Consider the following 18,134-nt stretch of genomic DNA (forward strand, 5'->3'; position numbering starts at 1 on the left):
AAAGCTTAATAAAATATTTTTTTTCTACCCATGACTGGTGTAGACCCTATGACAGTCAGTAGACAAAAAAAATAAACAATATATCATTAATTGTGTTAATAATTCATCTATCTGTAAATAAGAAGTCAGACTTACTTAGGGTTATGGGAGGTCAGACATGTTTCTCTAGTAAAATATTAATTACTGCTAAAGGATATTATTTTCAAACAAAGACCCAATCCCTAATCAATACTAGACTATTTTGATTGCTTGCAACGTCAGTCTAATGAATATTTTTCTGAAATTGTTTTTGTTCCTAAAGACTTTATATAGCCCTAAATTTATAGTTCTTAACATTGATTCATTTTCTGGTATTAAAGATATTCTATGTAATAATGCTTTAAACATGCAATGCACACTAAAGATAAAATATCTTAAAGAATTAGCAATAACTACCGCTGAAGTAACCTCAAGCTTTACTGCAAGGAAGAGAAGATAGGAAGAAGAAAAAAAAAACCAAAACCCCAAACATAAAACCAAGTTTCATTGTATGTCCTTCCTCCATTTATGTGAATATTCCACGCTGCAGAGGGTAGAAAAGCAGAAGTGTTATAAAACCACAGATATGACAAAGTGGTTGTTTCTCAATACCTGATGAATTTCAAAAAATAAAATGGTTTCAGTGTTGTTCATCATCTGTTTAAGACTGACATCATCCTAACAGGACACACACTGCGAAGAGAAACATAAACATCTTCAGTTTAAGTTTTTGCTTTTTCTTTTAAGAAGTCATTGAAAGTGTATTTGCCATTTCTAGCCTTTGACTCGACTCCTGATTTGGCCAGCAACTGGAAGGATGTTAATCCCAGGGTACAAGAAAGGAAGTGGTAAAACAATACACTCCCAGCCCTGGCCTCTGTGTGCTCACAGAGAGAATGGATTTTGAACCCATTGCAGACTATTAAATGTGGCATGTAAAATGAAAACTGTTTTTTTTTTTTTAATTGAAGGAAAAAAAAAAAAAAGATAAGAAAACTGCTCAGCAGAAGAAACAAACCTCTGCCTTCAGCATCTTCCTCCTCTATCCTTCTCTCCCCATCTATAAACCCTCACAATTCCAATTACCCTGTGATTACTGCCTAATCACATCTTAATTCTTCTCATCATGAGTGGTATGACCTGCAGCCAACCACCATTTTCATTCCTCCTGCCTAGCTGGGGCACATGCAGATCCATCAAATGTGAAAAGGGCTTCTGAAGTGCTGATGGAATCCATGCCAACATAAATGCTGCAACATGAAGTTCAGAAAGTAACACGTATTCCCATACAAACACACACCTGAAAGGAACTAGCAAGTACTTCAGGAGACTGCTATTATGACAGTGAAGCCAGGAATAGAGGACATACTAGTTTTACTACTTAAGAGTTTGTTTTTCAGAAAATAATAATGATAGTCACTTTGTCAAAAAATGAAGTTACCAGAAATTTTAGGACACTAAAGATACAAAATACAGATTCTATCCCAGCTAGCCTCCTCATGAAGGTTAAACACTTGAAGCTGACAGGCTGTTCCTGAACTTCTTTCCTATGTTCAGCTTTCTCCTTATAAGTTAAGATAAATTTTAAAAGTAAACATACTAGATGTACAACATCAAATCATTGCTAAAACAACTTAAGCAGCACATGAGATTGCTGTGAAAACTTGACTTTTTGTGGTCCTCAAGAAACTGCCATATATGAAAACAGATTGCTCATGATAAATATATCATGCAGAGCCCATTTACAATGCTTTAGCACCTACGACAAAGAAGAAAAAAGACAACCTTTTGCTCCAAGTGCTTGATTTAGTCTGTTTTAGTGTAACTGAAGGCCTGCAACATCTGCCAGCAAAAGGAGTTTCTGTTAAGGGTAGCTAACTACTGAGATCTCATTTCAAAATCTCTTTCAAATGCAGAGCCCTGAGAACACAGAACGACAGAATGAAATCAAAATATATAATAAACCAGAAGTGTTCAATACTATTCAGACATGTCTATGTACAGACAATGCATACTACTAAAACAATAGCACTTCATTCTCACATATACCCCTGCCTAGTTCACAAGAGCTTAGAGTAAACTATAACAAAGAATATTTTTGTGTACTGGTGCAGGGGAGCACGAGTGTGTGTACACACCCTAGGGGATAGAACTTGCAGAACTAACCAAAATTGAGGGGGTTTTAAGCCAAACTACCAAAAAGGGGAGGTAACAGCACTGTCCCTTTCAGCATCAATGAGAGATTGGTTAAATTCAGTGTGAAACCACACCCGTAACAGATTGAGCTGAAAGGAAGTTAGGTTTTTGTTTTGTTTTTAACCTGTTTGTAAAGCAAAAGCACTTTACAAATTACTACCATAGCACTACTGAGCTCCAGTTCTGGGCTGCAATGGGGAGATTTTTTTTTTTTTTTTTCAGGCTCTGTAAAAAAGCACATAAAGGAGACAACCTTTTCTGCCCAACAGCCTAACCAGCAACATGGGTAACACATTCACCCCATGAGGTGAAGAAACTAGCCTTTTTCAATTCAATTTCCTTGTTATCCCAAATACTAACTTCCTTTTCCACACCACAAGGGCTCAAAGGACTAAAAAGTCTTCCTCTGTGTCTTCTCCCCAGTCCATGTTGCCAATTCTCTTTTTGAATCTAGCAACACAAGATCCCCTACCATCATTTATTCTGCTTATTCAAAATTATGAAAGGTCACACCCAGTGACAAGACCTGCTGCTACTGCTGTAAAAAGAAGTAAAGCACTACAAGAAAGTCCCAGAAATCAAGAGAATATTGTTTCATGGGTGCCGGTTCTGTGGTAGACTGAGAAGCTAAAATACCACAACACAATTATGACAAAAACCGCTCTACGGAGTCACTCCCTAGAAAAGGAGACCTTAGAAGCAACAGTAACATTGTTTACACCAATAACCAAAATTCAGGTGGAGCTGAAGTATACGCTTGCTTAGTACCACCAAAAAAGCTTCCTTCAGATTCTCAGTACTTTGCAAAATGCAGAATTTTTACCCTAACGTAGAAAAACAGTGTTTGGCCCCAACTGCAACATTTTTACTTTATCCAGACATTAATTGCACCTGAAGCTCCTATGTCTCAGCTGTAGGAGAACAAACTCTATTCACACAAGGCCAGAGATATCCAAACAGTAATGTGTAAACTACTGAAATACTTTTTCAGAAAAGGGGCTTCGCGTTTTGGGTGGCTTCTCCATGCTGCTATACGTTTCAGGTGGATATTGAGACTTCATACAGCACATCATGGTATTCACAATGAAACCCAGAAGAAACTGCTGGAATTCTGGGAAAGGAGAACAAGAAACTCATAAAACGCTAATTACACCTTCCATAACTCATCTTACTCAAGCCAGCATGAAGAAAGCAGCACTTCAGTACTGCACAGCTGAGAAGTCATTAATGCACAGAAGCAGCAGTGGAGATTTTAACAGTGGGTGGCTTTCAAAATTAGCTGCCAAGTAGATTTGACAGGTGTAAAGCCCAGCTGCTCCTCCCCACCATCACAAGAAAAACACCAAGCAGTTGCTTGTAGATGGAAGTCTTCTGGCACAGCTTTCCTCATTCTGGACAGCCACCATTCAGATGGAGGACAAGTACCACGCTGACATCCTTCCCTCACTGTACAACCTCTCAACAGGTACAGCTCAGGAGATTTTTTTTTTTTTTTATGTTTTTAATAGAGAAAAAAATACTACATTTGTGTGTATATCTCTGTATACACACGCATCTATAACTACATACCCACACATATATACACATATATGAAATGTATGTATTTGTTATATAAGCCATAATTTATATGAACAGCAACAAATAACACTGTGAGTGACCAGACTGATGGAGATACACAAAAGGCACCACAGGCATTCAGTCATTCTTCCAAAGCCCAAGCTCCAGAAGCTGAATTTCCAAAATACTGTGCTGAAATAACCAACTGCATCCATATGCCTATATTCTGCTCACCACCATATCTCCGAAGTTGAGCTGATCCTTCTAGTTCATTGAAGAAGTTCAGATGATCTAGAGAGCTACAAAGCAATTTGTTTTCTTCAGCACAAATGAAAAATTTGTTCTCATAAATGCTATGGGGGGAAAAAAAAAAAAAAAAAATCAAAGACTTGGAAATTTCCAGTCAATTCCAGAGGACCCAGCACAGGTCTTTGCTTTTATACCTGATGAAGCTGTGGAGTAGGTCCTACACAGAAACTGGAAGTGTGAATGCAGTTCAGATACACCTACACTAACTTCGATCTAGTTGACTAGGCTATCAACAGGAGTATAAACATATACTGAGCCAATATAGGTTTCAGCACCAGTTATAAAATCAATATGCAAGCAGTTATCCTGCACTGAGCTCCCCGCAACTGTGGCTGCTCTGCTTCAACTGCCTGGCTTGAATACGGAACCTTGAGATGCTTCATGTCCTTTACAGAAACACATACAAATTATTACCAGCATTTCATTGCTATCTGTCTTTTGAACAGGTGCAAGTGACAGAGGCACACTCTATTGGGAGTACTGCTTAGTGTTGCAGCTGAAGGATGCTAAACAATATCTAGTTATTTAATTTGTGTAATCCTTGGAGAACAAGAAGTGCTTTACCAGGAGGAAAGAACCTGAAATAGAGACCTTCAGGATGCTGTGACATACTAAAGCAGCTTTCTCTAGAGGAGCTGCCAAAATGGCAACTCCCAGGCCCATATGATAAAAATTACTTGTGCTTACTGTTATTTTAAGGCTAAAGTCCAGAAAATAGTCTATTTTGTTTGGAATTCTAGCACTCCTGTAAGTGAATTTGACATTAAAAACAATTCTTAGCATAGCATTTAACTACAAAAAATATTTTATGTATTTTACATATGGAAGCATGCTTTTACAAAACTAAATCCTTTCAAATAAAAAGGGTCCCCGTTGCTTAGAAGTGCAAGTTTTACAAGAAGAAAGTAAAAAACAAAAATTAAGTATAAGCTTGCCATTAGCCAACACCTTGAGACAAAAAACTTTGAAACAAACAAAGCAGTAGCGTAAAGTGTGCAACAGGACCAGGGCCGCATACAAGTCAGCACTGCAGTGAGGCTTTCCACTCGGTCACTCACTTCCAGAGGGGGAAGCCACAGGACAACACCCATATTTCACAACGGAGCGTCCGGGGAGGCAGATTTCAGTTTATTGCTGTTCACTTGGGGCATGTCCTGGGAAGGTAATGGCCTCTGCTTAGAGGCTGTGTGGAAAGCAGTGGCTCCCAGTAAGCAGTAGTTTAAAAAAAGCAAGTGCCAAAGTACACAGGCGGGATGTGGTACTGCTTGAAACATTTATGTTCTGTGGGAATATTACAGTAACGTACTCTCCAGCAAAGTAATCTTTGAACCATCTCCAAGTGCTGTTTCTGCATGTTACTGTCTTTCACAATGCAGCAAAAATCAGGTCATTTATGCTCTGCTGAGTCAGTTACTTAAATTTTCTCTTCCCCAAGCTCTAAAGTGTCTTAAATCTTTTCCAAGAAGCTGACAGTTTCCAAGCATTTTCTCCTCTGTTGTATATATCTCATCTTTACCCCAGATTAGCAAGGTATACAAGCACTAGAATTCTGACGCAGGGAATGGAGAAGCTGAAAAGAATCCACTATTAGTTTTTGATTGCTTACCCTGGAAGTTACAGCACTTCCTCCCCTCAAATTTGAAATATCCTCAAAGTTTTTACTTATTTTTAGGACTCCGGAGACCAAGTCTTCTCTCTACCTTGCTTTCCATATACACGGTAATCCTTTGTGAACTTATTTCTTTTTATTGCTAGAGTATTTCAAGTATCTGCTGAGGATTTAATCACAGTATCTGGCAGTGTATACCTCTATTTTTCATTGTGCAGAGGGAGGAGAACAGGCTGCAGTGAAGTAACTGAATATGCATGGGGAACATTAGCAGTATCTACAGAAACTCCTGACTTTGAAGGGGATCAATCTGATCCATGGAACCAATGTATAGAAGAGAAACTTACTCAGAAATGCTAAAATTAGACCATCAAGACAAGGAAGAAAACAAATCCTTGAGAGAGTGAAAAAGTGGTAGTGTGTCATGGCATAAACAGGAATGAACAAGGGACCTGTTCTACTTTCCATCATCACGCCAAAAATAAAGAATTTGATTTGTCTCAAGAATCTCTGGAAGCTCTATAGAAGCTTGTTGTTCAATCTGTACACTTTAATTGTGACACAAATGACAATAAACTGGCACTTTATAAGTATTTGCTTTATAATCTAACACAATCAAGTCAGCTGAAGCAGAATGCGGTCAAGCAAAAGGATTCTGCAATTGACAGCTGGGACAGAGGGGCACAGAGGGAGTGGGGGGAAAAAGGGTCTATACGGTCAGAAGACAAGTCTATCTTCCACATGTCCATGAACACTTCTACTCTTATACTTTACCACCAAGTACCCTAACCTGCAGTCAGCACATGAATATATGGGCTCCTTCACATCTAACCAAACGCACGCATCCACTACCACCCAGAACAAACCTCATCTCATTTTTCTGCAAGACTACCTCCTCATCAGCATGATGGTGAGACTGAAGGCCCACAGTCCCACAGGTGCCACTGGCACTGTCCACTGTAAATCAGCTCCAGATTCTCACAGTGGAAAAGAGTTAGTCATTGCCAATGAAGACCCACTCTTTGTCCCTGGTTTTGTTATAAGCCTGGCTAAAGCTCTATATTCTTGCAAAGCCCTGGACAGAGTCCCAGGAAAGATTGTTCTCAAGCCACTGGTTTAGCAATGACTTCACTTGTTCCAAGAAAAAGAGACAGGCAAACGGACACACACTCTTTTTTTACTGGGGGGGCAGACTGAGTTGCTCCTGCAGCTACCCTACCTTCAGAGAAAAACATATTCAGGATCTCCTCATGAAACATATTTTAGGTTTTATATATATACTCTTCAGAAATACACAATTGCAGGAGAACCAGTTCTTGCTGTATGCCAGCACCAAAACTGCGAGTGATACAGTTATTGCAGACCACAGGGCAAATCTGTTGGTTTGACAAGGCGAGTACTGTACAGCTAGCGAAACAGTGTCTCCATATTCAAACCAACGGAGAATCTGTATGGATTCTTCTGATTTATTATATATGAATTCATACTGAATTCACAAGCAGCACTATTTCATTTATAGGTATAACAACAGGCAACACAGTTTACAAAACAAACCATACCCAGAACACAGGAAACCCCTGACCCCATCACCTGTGCCTGTATGTAACCTTCCCAGGCACCCAGCTCTGCCTTGCCAGCTAAATGTACCATTCCCCAGTCTTGTTTTTCGTCATACTAGACTGAATCAAACTGTTTCCTCCTTTGACATCTACCCTGCACAAGACTGCCAATTTCTTCCAAAAGGAAAAGGCTAAAATAAGATAACACTTTTCGTTCCCCTGTTCTACAGTAGTCTCTTCATTTCTTGTTGCAAGTGTAGAAGTTTCTCATGTGTACTCCCATTCAATGCATTCACTTTTCCCTATCTCCAATTCCAACACTTTTCTTTCCAACCTCTTGTATTCTCCTAGGTCCTTTTCCTGGAAGTACAAACTTGTCATAATCTATCCATTTTAAACTCCTTTAATCTTAATTGCATTTTCCATTACCCTTCTTCCCTTATATTCTTTCCAAGATGATGGAACATGCCCCTGAAAATGCCCAACTTAAATTTCCTTCTTTCATTTCTATCTGTAGACCTTCAAATAAAAATTTTCATTTTAGCACATTATGGAAGTTCCCAAAACCCTCTTCCCAAACAAAATTATTAAGAAAAGGCACTCAGTCCACACCTTCCTATGCCTTAAACGTATAACGCTGATGCTGTTAAAAAAAAAAGTGAACTGCTATCTAAGTTTCTACCGTGGTGTCCTCTCCTAGTTAGTCTTTAGTAAGAAAATGTAAACTTTTCTTCCACATTATTCTACTATTCTCTAAAATTACTCTAGCGGCTTCTGTCTATAGTCCTCTCTTTTTCTCCCTGTACACTTTATTTCTAGATATTTTAAAATGCAATTAGTGTGACAGTAATTAAATTCAAACTGACAGCTCACAGAAGATTTCTGTTCTGTCCATATTAAAACCTTGGCTCCAATTTGTCACCTTGCCCACACTCTTACTTCCATCTCCCTTCTTGGCTGCTGAGGGGATACCATCATACTCCTAAGACTTCAGACCAAACTGTAACATAGGCATGATTTTATCACTGATCTCTAACATCCTAGTACCCAAAGTAATTCTACATCAGGGAGATTAATTTGCTCCCCCTAAAATACAACTATTCTTACCCACCCACAGATTAAAAATTTTTATCCATCGTCTCAATTGCTTCAAAGTTGTTTCCTGAGGAATTAAAAAATCAATTTTGCCTCATTTTTGAAGTACTGGTAATTCTCCTAGCCCCTCACTTTAAGCCCATCACTCCACTCTTTTTGTATCTTTGTGACACACCCCCACATCCCCCTTATTTACCAGACTAAGCTGATGCCTTCAATTTCAACACCTTATCTAGGCTACTTTTCTTAATCCCTTAATGTGGAAAAACACACCACTCACTTCTACTACCTACACTTTTAAAATTTTCAAAAATCCATACTTTCCTTTTTTCCTATGCTACCCTTTTGGCCAAGAAGTTTTCTTCTGCATTGACATCTGTAAAGCATCTCCATTATTTGAGGTAAACAACAAGCATTGTTTTCCAAACAGTCTATTCCCTAACATCTAGGCTACATTTATGCTGACATCACTTATCACCATTGCCATTTCTTTATGCTTCTTGATAGTCTTTTCTTCTATGCTTGTAAATACTCCACATGCAGGGTGATTTCTGATTATACCAGTCACCTAGGCAGCCAAGAAGTTCTCCACTCTTTCCAGAAAATCACCTCACAAGAAAGAAAAGCATTTGATTAGAGCATGAACAAGCTGAGGCACTACACTTCCTCTCTCTTTCACAGACTTACACAGGGGCCCAGAAACAGGTATTAGTCAACGTCAGATTGATCCTGATACGATGAAGCATGTTGCTGCCAATAGCACTCCAGGCTCATTTACAGTCAACTTTTCACCTTTGGCATGAATGAGGCAGGAACTCTACTAGAAGAAAAGACAATCTCATCATGAGAGAAATTGAATTCAGGGGATAATCTATCCCTCCTCTGTTACCAAGTTTCTAAACTAGGAGAAAGAGGTAGTACCTCTCACCTCCTTTCTCAGCACCTGACATAAGAGCCTAAAATCTTAAAGCACAGCTATATGAGGTCAACGGACACTATGCTTTCAGTTAACAGCTACACACCTCAGGCATTCAAAAATAGCAAACATTTGTGACCAACTTGCATTCTAGCAATTTCATCTACAAAGTGGACATTACATCGCATTACACAATTGAGTAATAAAAGAAATCCACAATTATGAAGTACACAGATACTAGACGGATGACTGCCCATAGAAAGCCCCACAGGAAATTACAGACCTTGTCTTCTGATCAGGTCTGAATACCATACAGTAGATACAGTGTATGTTGACCAAATAAGAGAAGAACAGAAGGTGATAACCATCTAAATAAACAAGCACTTTCAATTCACTCCACTAAAGGCAAAGATACTGTAGAACTACTACATAAAATATACTTAAATATTGCTTTGCTGTGTATATGTTAGCATCCAAAATAAAGTTGTACCAAAAAAATTTATTTTGGTATTTAATATGAAGAAAAGATAGTCACGTACATGAATGATTTTTTTCAATATAGTTCACAAGCATGGGAAAGATTGAGACTTTTCCTTTAGTAACTAGAGCAAGACTCAGCTTTTCCAAAAAATGTGCTTTATCACATCCACACTTAGGATTTCACACAAAAGTGTAGATATTGATATTGCTGTTTGGCAAATCAAAATTTTTTTACCTCCTTTTCCATTGCTTTCTCATTTTTAATAAGTATTGTTTTGACAAAAAACCACCCCCAAACCTTCATAAAGGTCATGAACTCCACTACACTAGAATATTCAGATAGTCTGGAAACAAAACCCAAAAGTATTATAGCAATTTGAGCACCCTCCCTGTTCCCCAAGGCCTGGCATGCTCAGTGCAGCTATTGATACAGAGCAGAACTTTGGGAGGTTTCTATGGAAGGAATCTAGTCTAACTAGAGTTAATATCCTGTATCCACACTTTCCCTCAAATATGCTTTTCTGGAACGGATGACTACAGGGTTTGACTCAGAAAACAATTGCGAGAACATTTGTAGGCAGGCCACATACAAATGCTGTGAACTTGGCATCTTTAACATCTGGAAACTGTGACCTGACAAGCTATTTGAGCCCCACTTTGGACTACCTGATTTCAATTTTTTAATTGTAAAAGCAGGAGGCGGACCTTTTGTAAACCTTCCTTCTCTCACCTATCAGCTACCTCAAGAACATAAACATTAAATCAAGAATTAAAAAATTGATAAGATGGAGATGGAAGAAAAAAATGTTTCCACCTTCTGGACCAGCACAAGTTTGAAAAAGTCTCTACTAAAAAAGGTGCAACTAAAAGATTTTCACACATTAGCAAACAAAGATAAACTCTTAACTTGGGGACAGGATCAGCAGCCAGACTAGAATGCTTTCTAGAAATACACCCCTTCTAAACACAATCTCTATCCTAAAGGGTGAGACTGAAAGCATGTAAAATAGCACTGTAGTTAGATACTAAGTTCTAAGTTGCTAACAAATTTTAAAACACCCATCTCAATCAAGGAGAGATGGGTGGCTTCAAAGAGCAAATGACATAACTCCCTAAAATGAAAAATTCTTGCTCAAGGATATACTAACATGAAACAGTAAATTTGCCCATACAAGCAAATATACAAAACAGCCTGTACATCCAGTAAGTTGGCTTGTTTTACTCAAGCACATTAGCACAAACATACAAGGTGAGTCAAGTAGGAATACTAACTGAAGAGGACGTAAGTCCATCCTAAACCATCGATGCATCTCTTCCACCACTAAGCTTTCTTGAACAGCCTGCTTCATGACCTTCAGCATGACTGTTCCAACCACAGCTCCAGAAAAATAATCACGTGACAGCATTTCAAAAAGTCCATCAAGTGCTCAGAGATGAGAATACGAAGGGAATATTTAAATGAAACACAGACACAGCTACGGTGCAGAGGAAAAAAAAAAAAAAACCCAATCATCATCTAAATTCATTACGACTACAAATTTCTAAAAACCCAAGACTGAAGTTATAGATGCTAAGCTTAATAACAAATATATATCTAAGACTTCCCTTCACCATTTTGACAAATTTGTTGGGGCTCCCTTTCACCTGCCAGTCTGTGAGAAATCTTCCCCAACTCTCCACAAAGCAAAAACATGCAATATAGTAGGTTCCTGAAATCTCATACCTATTTGGCTCTTCTAAAGACTTTGACAGCACTAACAGTTTCTTTGGAGAAAAAAAGGAATACACATTTATTGCTTATTAGGCTATCTCATCAGATCCTTAGTATTCATCAGGTCTATCTAAAGGCATGTCAAAACCAGACACAACCCCCTAGCAGTTCTCTCAGCAGCTTTAATGTTTGGGCATCAATCCAGAAAGAATGAGAGTCACAAGCATCATGTCATAAACCAGGCAAGCGATTACCACTTACTTTATGGATCTTTACTCACTTTTCTCATCTTTCTGAATTCTGACCTGAATTGTAGATACACTCAACTCCCACGAAGAAGGTATAACTAGCTTAAGAGTTTATTTTTCACCTTTGTTTCAATCCTCCACAGAGCAGTAAGATGTGTTGCTGAGAAGTTTGTATTTGTAAGATGCTTTGACTGTGTAAAGTGCCATTAGTTCTATTATGTCACTCAGAGACTAGTTTTGCAGTGCTCTAAGTTGATTCAAAAAGGAAGATGAGTGACTATTATCACATCACTCCCAACCTTTCAACACAAACATGCTTTATTAGTATTTTCTTACCCTCCTCCCCCTCCATGCTCACCACTTTCCACCACCACTTAAGTAACCTAGACAGTTTCCTAAGAAGGACATAATTAAAGAGATTAAAATAGTTTAGTAAATGCAATTGCTCAAGTATCTTACCAATGCAGGCCATTGAATTTGTTTGATCTTTGATCCCTGAGTCTGGCTTGGGTCCTTTCTTTTTGCCCAGACCAGCTGGCACTCCACCAAGAAGGTTGCAAAATCTTCATAAACTTTAACCCATTCTCGCTTTTCCCATTCAAGGTCATCAAATTCCACATATACCTGGGGAAATTTAAGAACAGGAAAGGACATACATTATTACATATACACAGCATGTGTGCATCTACATGCATTTATGAAAGCATGTATTGTAAAATTTAATGCAAGAGCTTAATATTACCCATTTTACTGTTATGGTATGTGAAATTATATAATCAGTTCCTGCACCACAGAAGAAATTCTTCTTGGCAGTACATTTGTGCTGAAGAGAGGAGGGCTACATTTGCTAAAACATTACTGTTAACAGTGGGTATCTTATCTCATGAATTAAAAGTATAACACTAAGTATTTACTAGCATCATTCAAGCAATACATAGAGCTATTTAAATATCAGTAAATAAGTTCGAAGAATACTTCGCATTCTCAGCTCAAATACTTGTCACAGAACACAAACCAAAGAAACACTGTCTCAAGGAAAGAAAAAAAAAAAAAAAAGCAGCCATTTGGAACAGAACCAGAAAGGACATCCTGAGCCTGCAGACCCTGTTACTACAAGCAACTCCAACACACAAAACCTAACAGAACCAGCTCAGTTTCTTGCCATTTCTGTCCTTCTGGAATCCTGCTCCTTTGGGCGGGGGGGGGAGAACCACACTTTTTGTTTCCAACTAAATTAATTTGGAGCCAGTTTGCAACTGTTTGATCTCATGCCATCCCTGTCCTGTAGGTTATACAGTTCTCCCCGACACATTCTTAGAGAACAACCATACCCTCCCTCAGCTGCATTCGCTAAGCTAAATATGCCAAACCTTTTGTCTCCTCTTGAAAAGGGAAGGAACTCAGAGCCAAAAAGCTATCTGCATTGGCAAACACAAACTCTTCTAAAACCATTACATTTCAAAATTAAACTATTTATTTAAAAATTCTTTAAAAAATCAACATAATCAATTGTTTTCTTTTCCAAATTATGAGAAAATTCATAAGAAAAACCAGCTAGCATTATAAAAAAAAAAAAAAAAAAAAAATAAGAGCTGCTGCTTGTCACACAAACTGGAGAAGGGAAGATGCTTTGCTACTCTCCTGAATTTCAGCTCTCAGCCACAGCCAAGGCAACTTCTGAAACTGGAGTTTCTTCCTCTATCTGCTTCTAAGAACTTAAATCAGTGTCACAGAAATATTCTTGTCTTTTTAACTTTGGTTAATTTTAGGCCTGCAGCATACTTCCTTGTCTAGACTGTGTCTCACACTTTCCAAACATCTACTACATAGTGCTCCTTCTCATCTTGTCCTTCTCCCTTCTGTGTACACAACTTATATTTCCACCAAGCCTCTTCTCACTCCTGTATCAAAATTCATCATCCCAGTTTTCCCCCCATAATTTTTTTAACCCATATTACTCCCATTCTGTTCCTACACACTCCCTTCCTTTTCCCTTCCCTCTTTAAAGCACCAGATTAAGCAGATAACTTACTGCAGTTACTTTCTTCTATGACAGCCCATTATTGCATCTCCACTTATATTTTGTCCAAATAAAAAGTTTCTTCTCCTGTCAAGCTATGCTCAGTCTTCCCATTTATTTCACTGCTCCCCCTTCTCACAACCTCCATGAACTGCTCACTACTCTGACTTAACCACAGCTATCACTCACAGCACACCTGACTCACTCTCATCCACCCCCCTACCAAATACTGACACCTGACCATCCCTGTAGTTGTCACCAATATCATATTCACAGCCAACTGGTCTTTCCACCTCTTATCTCACATCTCATCTTACTACTCATTTTCTTTCTTGCCTGTTCTCAATCACTGGGTCAAGGTAGAATGTGTGCAGGGCAGTTGTCTGCATTAAATACTGTTCCTTCTTTATTTCTCAAGGGCAGAGCTTTCCCTCTGGATTCACCACCTCCACATCCAGAATTTCTGCCGTTTGCATGCTGCCACTCCTCCGACATTTCAATTACCCTGGCTAATCACAGTCATCTCCCATCTCTGCATCACCTTATTCATCAACTCAACTACTCGTTTACCTTTCACCTTTGCCCATTTCACTAACTGAAACTAGCAGGAAAGTACTGCTAGTCTCTGCGGTGGCATTAGAATCTGCCTTAAAGGAACAGTTTGTATATAAAATTATCCTCTCACCTCAATTGTTCATTATTACAGTATTGCCTGTTATTCTAACAAAGCAAGTAGAAAACAGCAGCAAAATCACAAAAACTAAAAATTGTAAATTGACACCTTTCACTAAAAAGCACTTTTTACTAACTTTATTAGGTATTTTAAAATTAATTTATAGAAATTAAGTTGCAGAATAATAATATCACAACCAAAACAGAGTTAACAGTAAACATAGTAATGCTTTAAAGCACTAGCAGGAAAGCACACCATATCACAAATCATGTTAGCAGCAGTATCTTATATTTGCAGCTACTTTGAACCCTTCTAAAGAAGCATTTATTTCTGCAATTGATCAAACGACAGAATTTAAAGACAACCTTCAGTGACAGTACAGTCAAAAATCATTCTCTAAAGTCACCTTCCTCCTGGCCCCTGCTCCTGCAAATACACTCAATTATTCTGGACTGGTCAAATAATTTTAGTTTAATATCTGGAAAGACATCTGGGTAATCCATAACAGGGTGTAAGAGGTTAAGCACCAGACCTCACACAGCAGCAAAATTTAAAAAAAAATATGAGGCAAGGGGAATCAAGTGAATTAACGTTTTTGAAAAACACAGATAAGTCTAAACTGGAGTTAGCAGTTTAGAAACTGCCACACTAAAACATACTGTATCTTCTGGACAGTAGCCAAAACTTGTGGATAACTGTGATACAATCTAGTGTTTGTGTGCAAATTTTACACCCCAAATAAACTGAAATCCGGTGCAACAACAGTGGGAGTTATTGCTGAGCTATCAGCAGAGTCTCCTGGCACCGTATAATTAGATCTTCAAAGGAGCAGTTCCAAGAAAAGTAGAGAATGGAGCGTGGCGCTGAGCCAGTCTGCCATTGCCCAGGGCACCATATTCCTCCTCTAGTATGATACACACACAACCTTACTTGGGAATTACTTCTGCCAGCTTCCACCACATTCAGGTTTTGATGCCAAGACTATTAACTATCTGCTGGCTTTTCAAAGTTCATTTTTGAAAGGCAGAAACAACACAGATGACACACAGAAACCAATCCTTTGCCCATTCTCTTTTTTGCTAGGAAATGCTTACATCAGGAAAATACATTATGAATTTTTCTAAGGCAACAGTAAAGCCTCTGAAGAAGGCTTTCTCTACGCACTGACCTACCGCACAGAGAAAAGCAGTATCCCAAGCAACACAATTTTTTGAAAGAGAGTAAAAAGGGGAGAGGAGTAGGAAAGGAAGCAACCCAGCAACCTACGCCAGCAAAATAAAATGTAGAGCCAAAGTTAGACCCCCTAAGGAGTACAAATGCTGAAAATATTTAATCTTTCTTGCTTCACTGATGAAACTCTGTACAGCAAGAAACTCAACAACATTTGCCTCCCCAGGAATGAAAGCTGATTTTGAGATTTTTCAGCCAAATTTTGCTTCCTTGGCTTGTCAACTATACAGAAGTTTGCGTTCCCAGAGTGGCTGAAGTCTTCTTACCACGTATACATTCACTTGCATAAAAAAGAGAAATTCCAACTGGGATGATATTATATTTATAATTGGCATTAACGTGCTAATTCTGTAACTCACTACTATTTCCCAACAGGAAGCAGCATAAGCTTTCAGCATGCTTTTCCAAGTAAAGCAAGACAACAAATTAATTTCCAATGGAGTCAGCCAAACAACTGCAACAAAATATTTCTGTTTCAAGCCAAAACACAACAATCATGGTGAAAATCTCTACATGCAGCGCTGTGATCCAGAGTTTTCCAGTCACTTCTGCTCCAAATAAACACATCTGACCAAACAAATTCTGAAACCCTTTAAGTTGTCACGGAAGCAATGTTGACTTCCAGCAAATTTGACTTACAATGCTAAAAAGCATAGCCCATGCACCATCCACTTTCTTGAAACCACGTAAGTGGGTGGATGCTGTTTGTAACTCCCCCACACCACAGTAGTGTATGCATTGCTCATGGGCTGGTTAGTGCTGAAAACAACTGCAGCATTAACAATCCAAAGGCTGACTCCAGGTTAGGTAGGTTTGCCCTGGCAAGAGCTCCAAGCAATACAGCTACAAGAATCACTAAAAACTTGAATCATTTTAAGGCAAGGTAATCTCTAGTAACGAGGAAATTTCTAGGAAAAAAAAAAAAAAAATCAAGCAATCTTTCTAAAGATGGTTTTAATAAGGCAAAGAAAACACTTCTACTTTTGTACCACATGGAATAGTCTTTCATCAATACAAATTCGGCTACTGACTTCAAAGTGAGTCCCAGAGCACATCTCACTAGGTTTCATTCATAACATTTTTAAATTAGAAGAGAGAGAATATTATACCATGTGTAATTATAATGCATATATACTTTGTACGCCACCACGTATAAGCCTTGAGAACTCAAAACTCGGGTGCTAAAAATTATCAGTGGAATTCCAAAGTCTTAGTTACACAAGTTAAAAGATAGACCTAAAACTCTTCGCATGTAATCAAGCATCAAAAACTAGTTGTCAGAGTCAATTTTCCAACCTTGTGATGTACAGTCAGGTAAATACATGAATGTAAATCTTGTATGTAATTTAGCAGAAATTTACTTGAAAATACACAAGTACAAACAAACATGTTTCAATGACAATAAATTAAATTTTTACAAGTTTGGGGGAGTATTTTGTTTTGTTTTTAAAACCCATGGTACTATCATCAGAGGAAAAAAAAATTTCCTGTTTGATGCCTCCAACTTATACACAGTTACTAAGAGAATCAGAAACTACATTACAAGATGTCAGGACAAAATTCCCAAACTAGCAAATTAAAATGCAAGTCCCAGTTAGCTCTTCCCCTCCCCATATCCTCCACTGTTAGCTGTAACCTGCAAACTTTTAATTCTGGGGCACATATATTTTATGGGATGTTTAAGAATGGCTTAATCTTGGCCCAGTAAAGAGGGTGCTAGGAGTTTCCTGGTTTTGAGAGAAACTCCACCTTCAGAAAAGAAAATCCGAGGAGCCAAGCGAGCAGCCAGTGCCTGCCCCTGCTGTCCGCAGAGGTGGATGAGGCAGCGAGTCCAGGTACCCCAAACCAAACTACCACCGGCAGTGGTGCAGGTTTAAAATTGGCAGGAAAGTTTCCAGAGCTCTGAACCCCACGCGACTCTGACAACTCACTTAGCTCTGGTGAGCTTTTTTAGCATTATACATAGTTGAAAATGAAAACAAAGTATACTAGGGTCCGAAAAACGTCTCCATCTACTTATTGAGATGGATGCGATTGCCAAATACCTGACTGGTATAAACTAAAGCTAGTTGTAAGTACACGGGGAGTGGAGCCAGTAAGAGTGTTTTTGTAAAACTTATTCATCTTCCCATCTGGTTCCCAATATCTTTGCCTACTCAGTTTTTTACAGATTGTTTCTTTGATAGAAATGGCATTACCCAGCAGTCAGGTATTTCTAAATATATCTTCAACTAATCAAATGCAATCAAAGCACAATTTACTATAAAGCAAAACAGCTTAACACAGTAAGATTATTACTCTGTTATACAAGTGCTACCCATTTCCACATGGAAAAGCAGTGAAATAGCAACCAAAGACAGCAGTAGGGTTTTTTGTTTAATAAGAGGCTTGCAGTGTTGTTCTGCTACCAAAATTTCCCCAATCCTTCATATTGGCATTTCATAGTCACTCTACGTCAAAAAGAACTCATAAAAGAATCATCATACCCTTTCCTTTATATACTGAAATGCTAT

General features: G+C 38.4%; 1 protein-coding gene across 3 annotated transcripts in view; it reads right to left on the bottom strand.

Moving 5' to 3' along the window:
• The window catches only part of JMJD1C (jumonji domain containing 1C), a 166,439-nt gene that overhangs the window by 99,976 nt on the left and 48,329 nt on the right, over positions 1-18,134 (bottom strand). For all 3 annotated transcript variants that reach the window (XR_005933604.1, XM_030031426.2, XM_030031425.2), the window contains exon 2: positions 12,158-12,322. Coding sequence is in view for 2 of the 3 variants with exons in the window: in XM_030031426.2 (XP_029887286.1) it covers positions 12,158-12,322 (165 nt within the window). In the remaining variant the exon portion in view is untranslated. The remainder of the gene's footprint in view (positions 1-12,157; positions 12,323-18,134) is intronic.

Source organism: Aquila chrysaetos, chromosome 11 (assembly GCF_900496995.4).
Source record: "Aquila chrysaetos chrysaetos chromosome 11, bAquChr1.4, whole genome shotgun sequence".
In the NCBI taxonomy this organism is placed as follows: Eukaryota; Metazoa; Chordata; class Aves; order Accipitriformes; family Accipitridae; genus Aquila; species Aquila chrysaetos.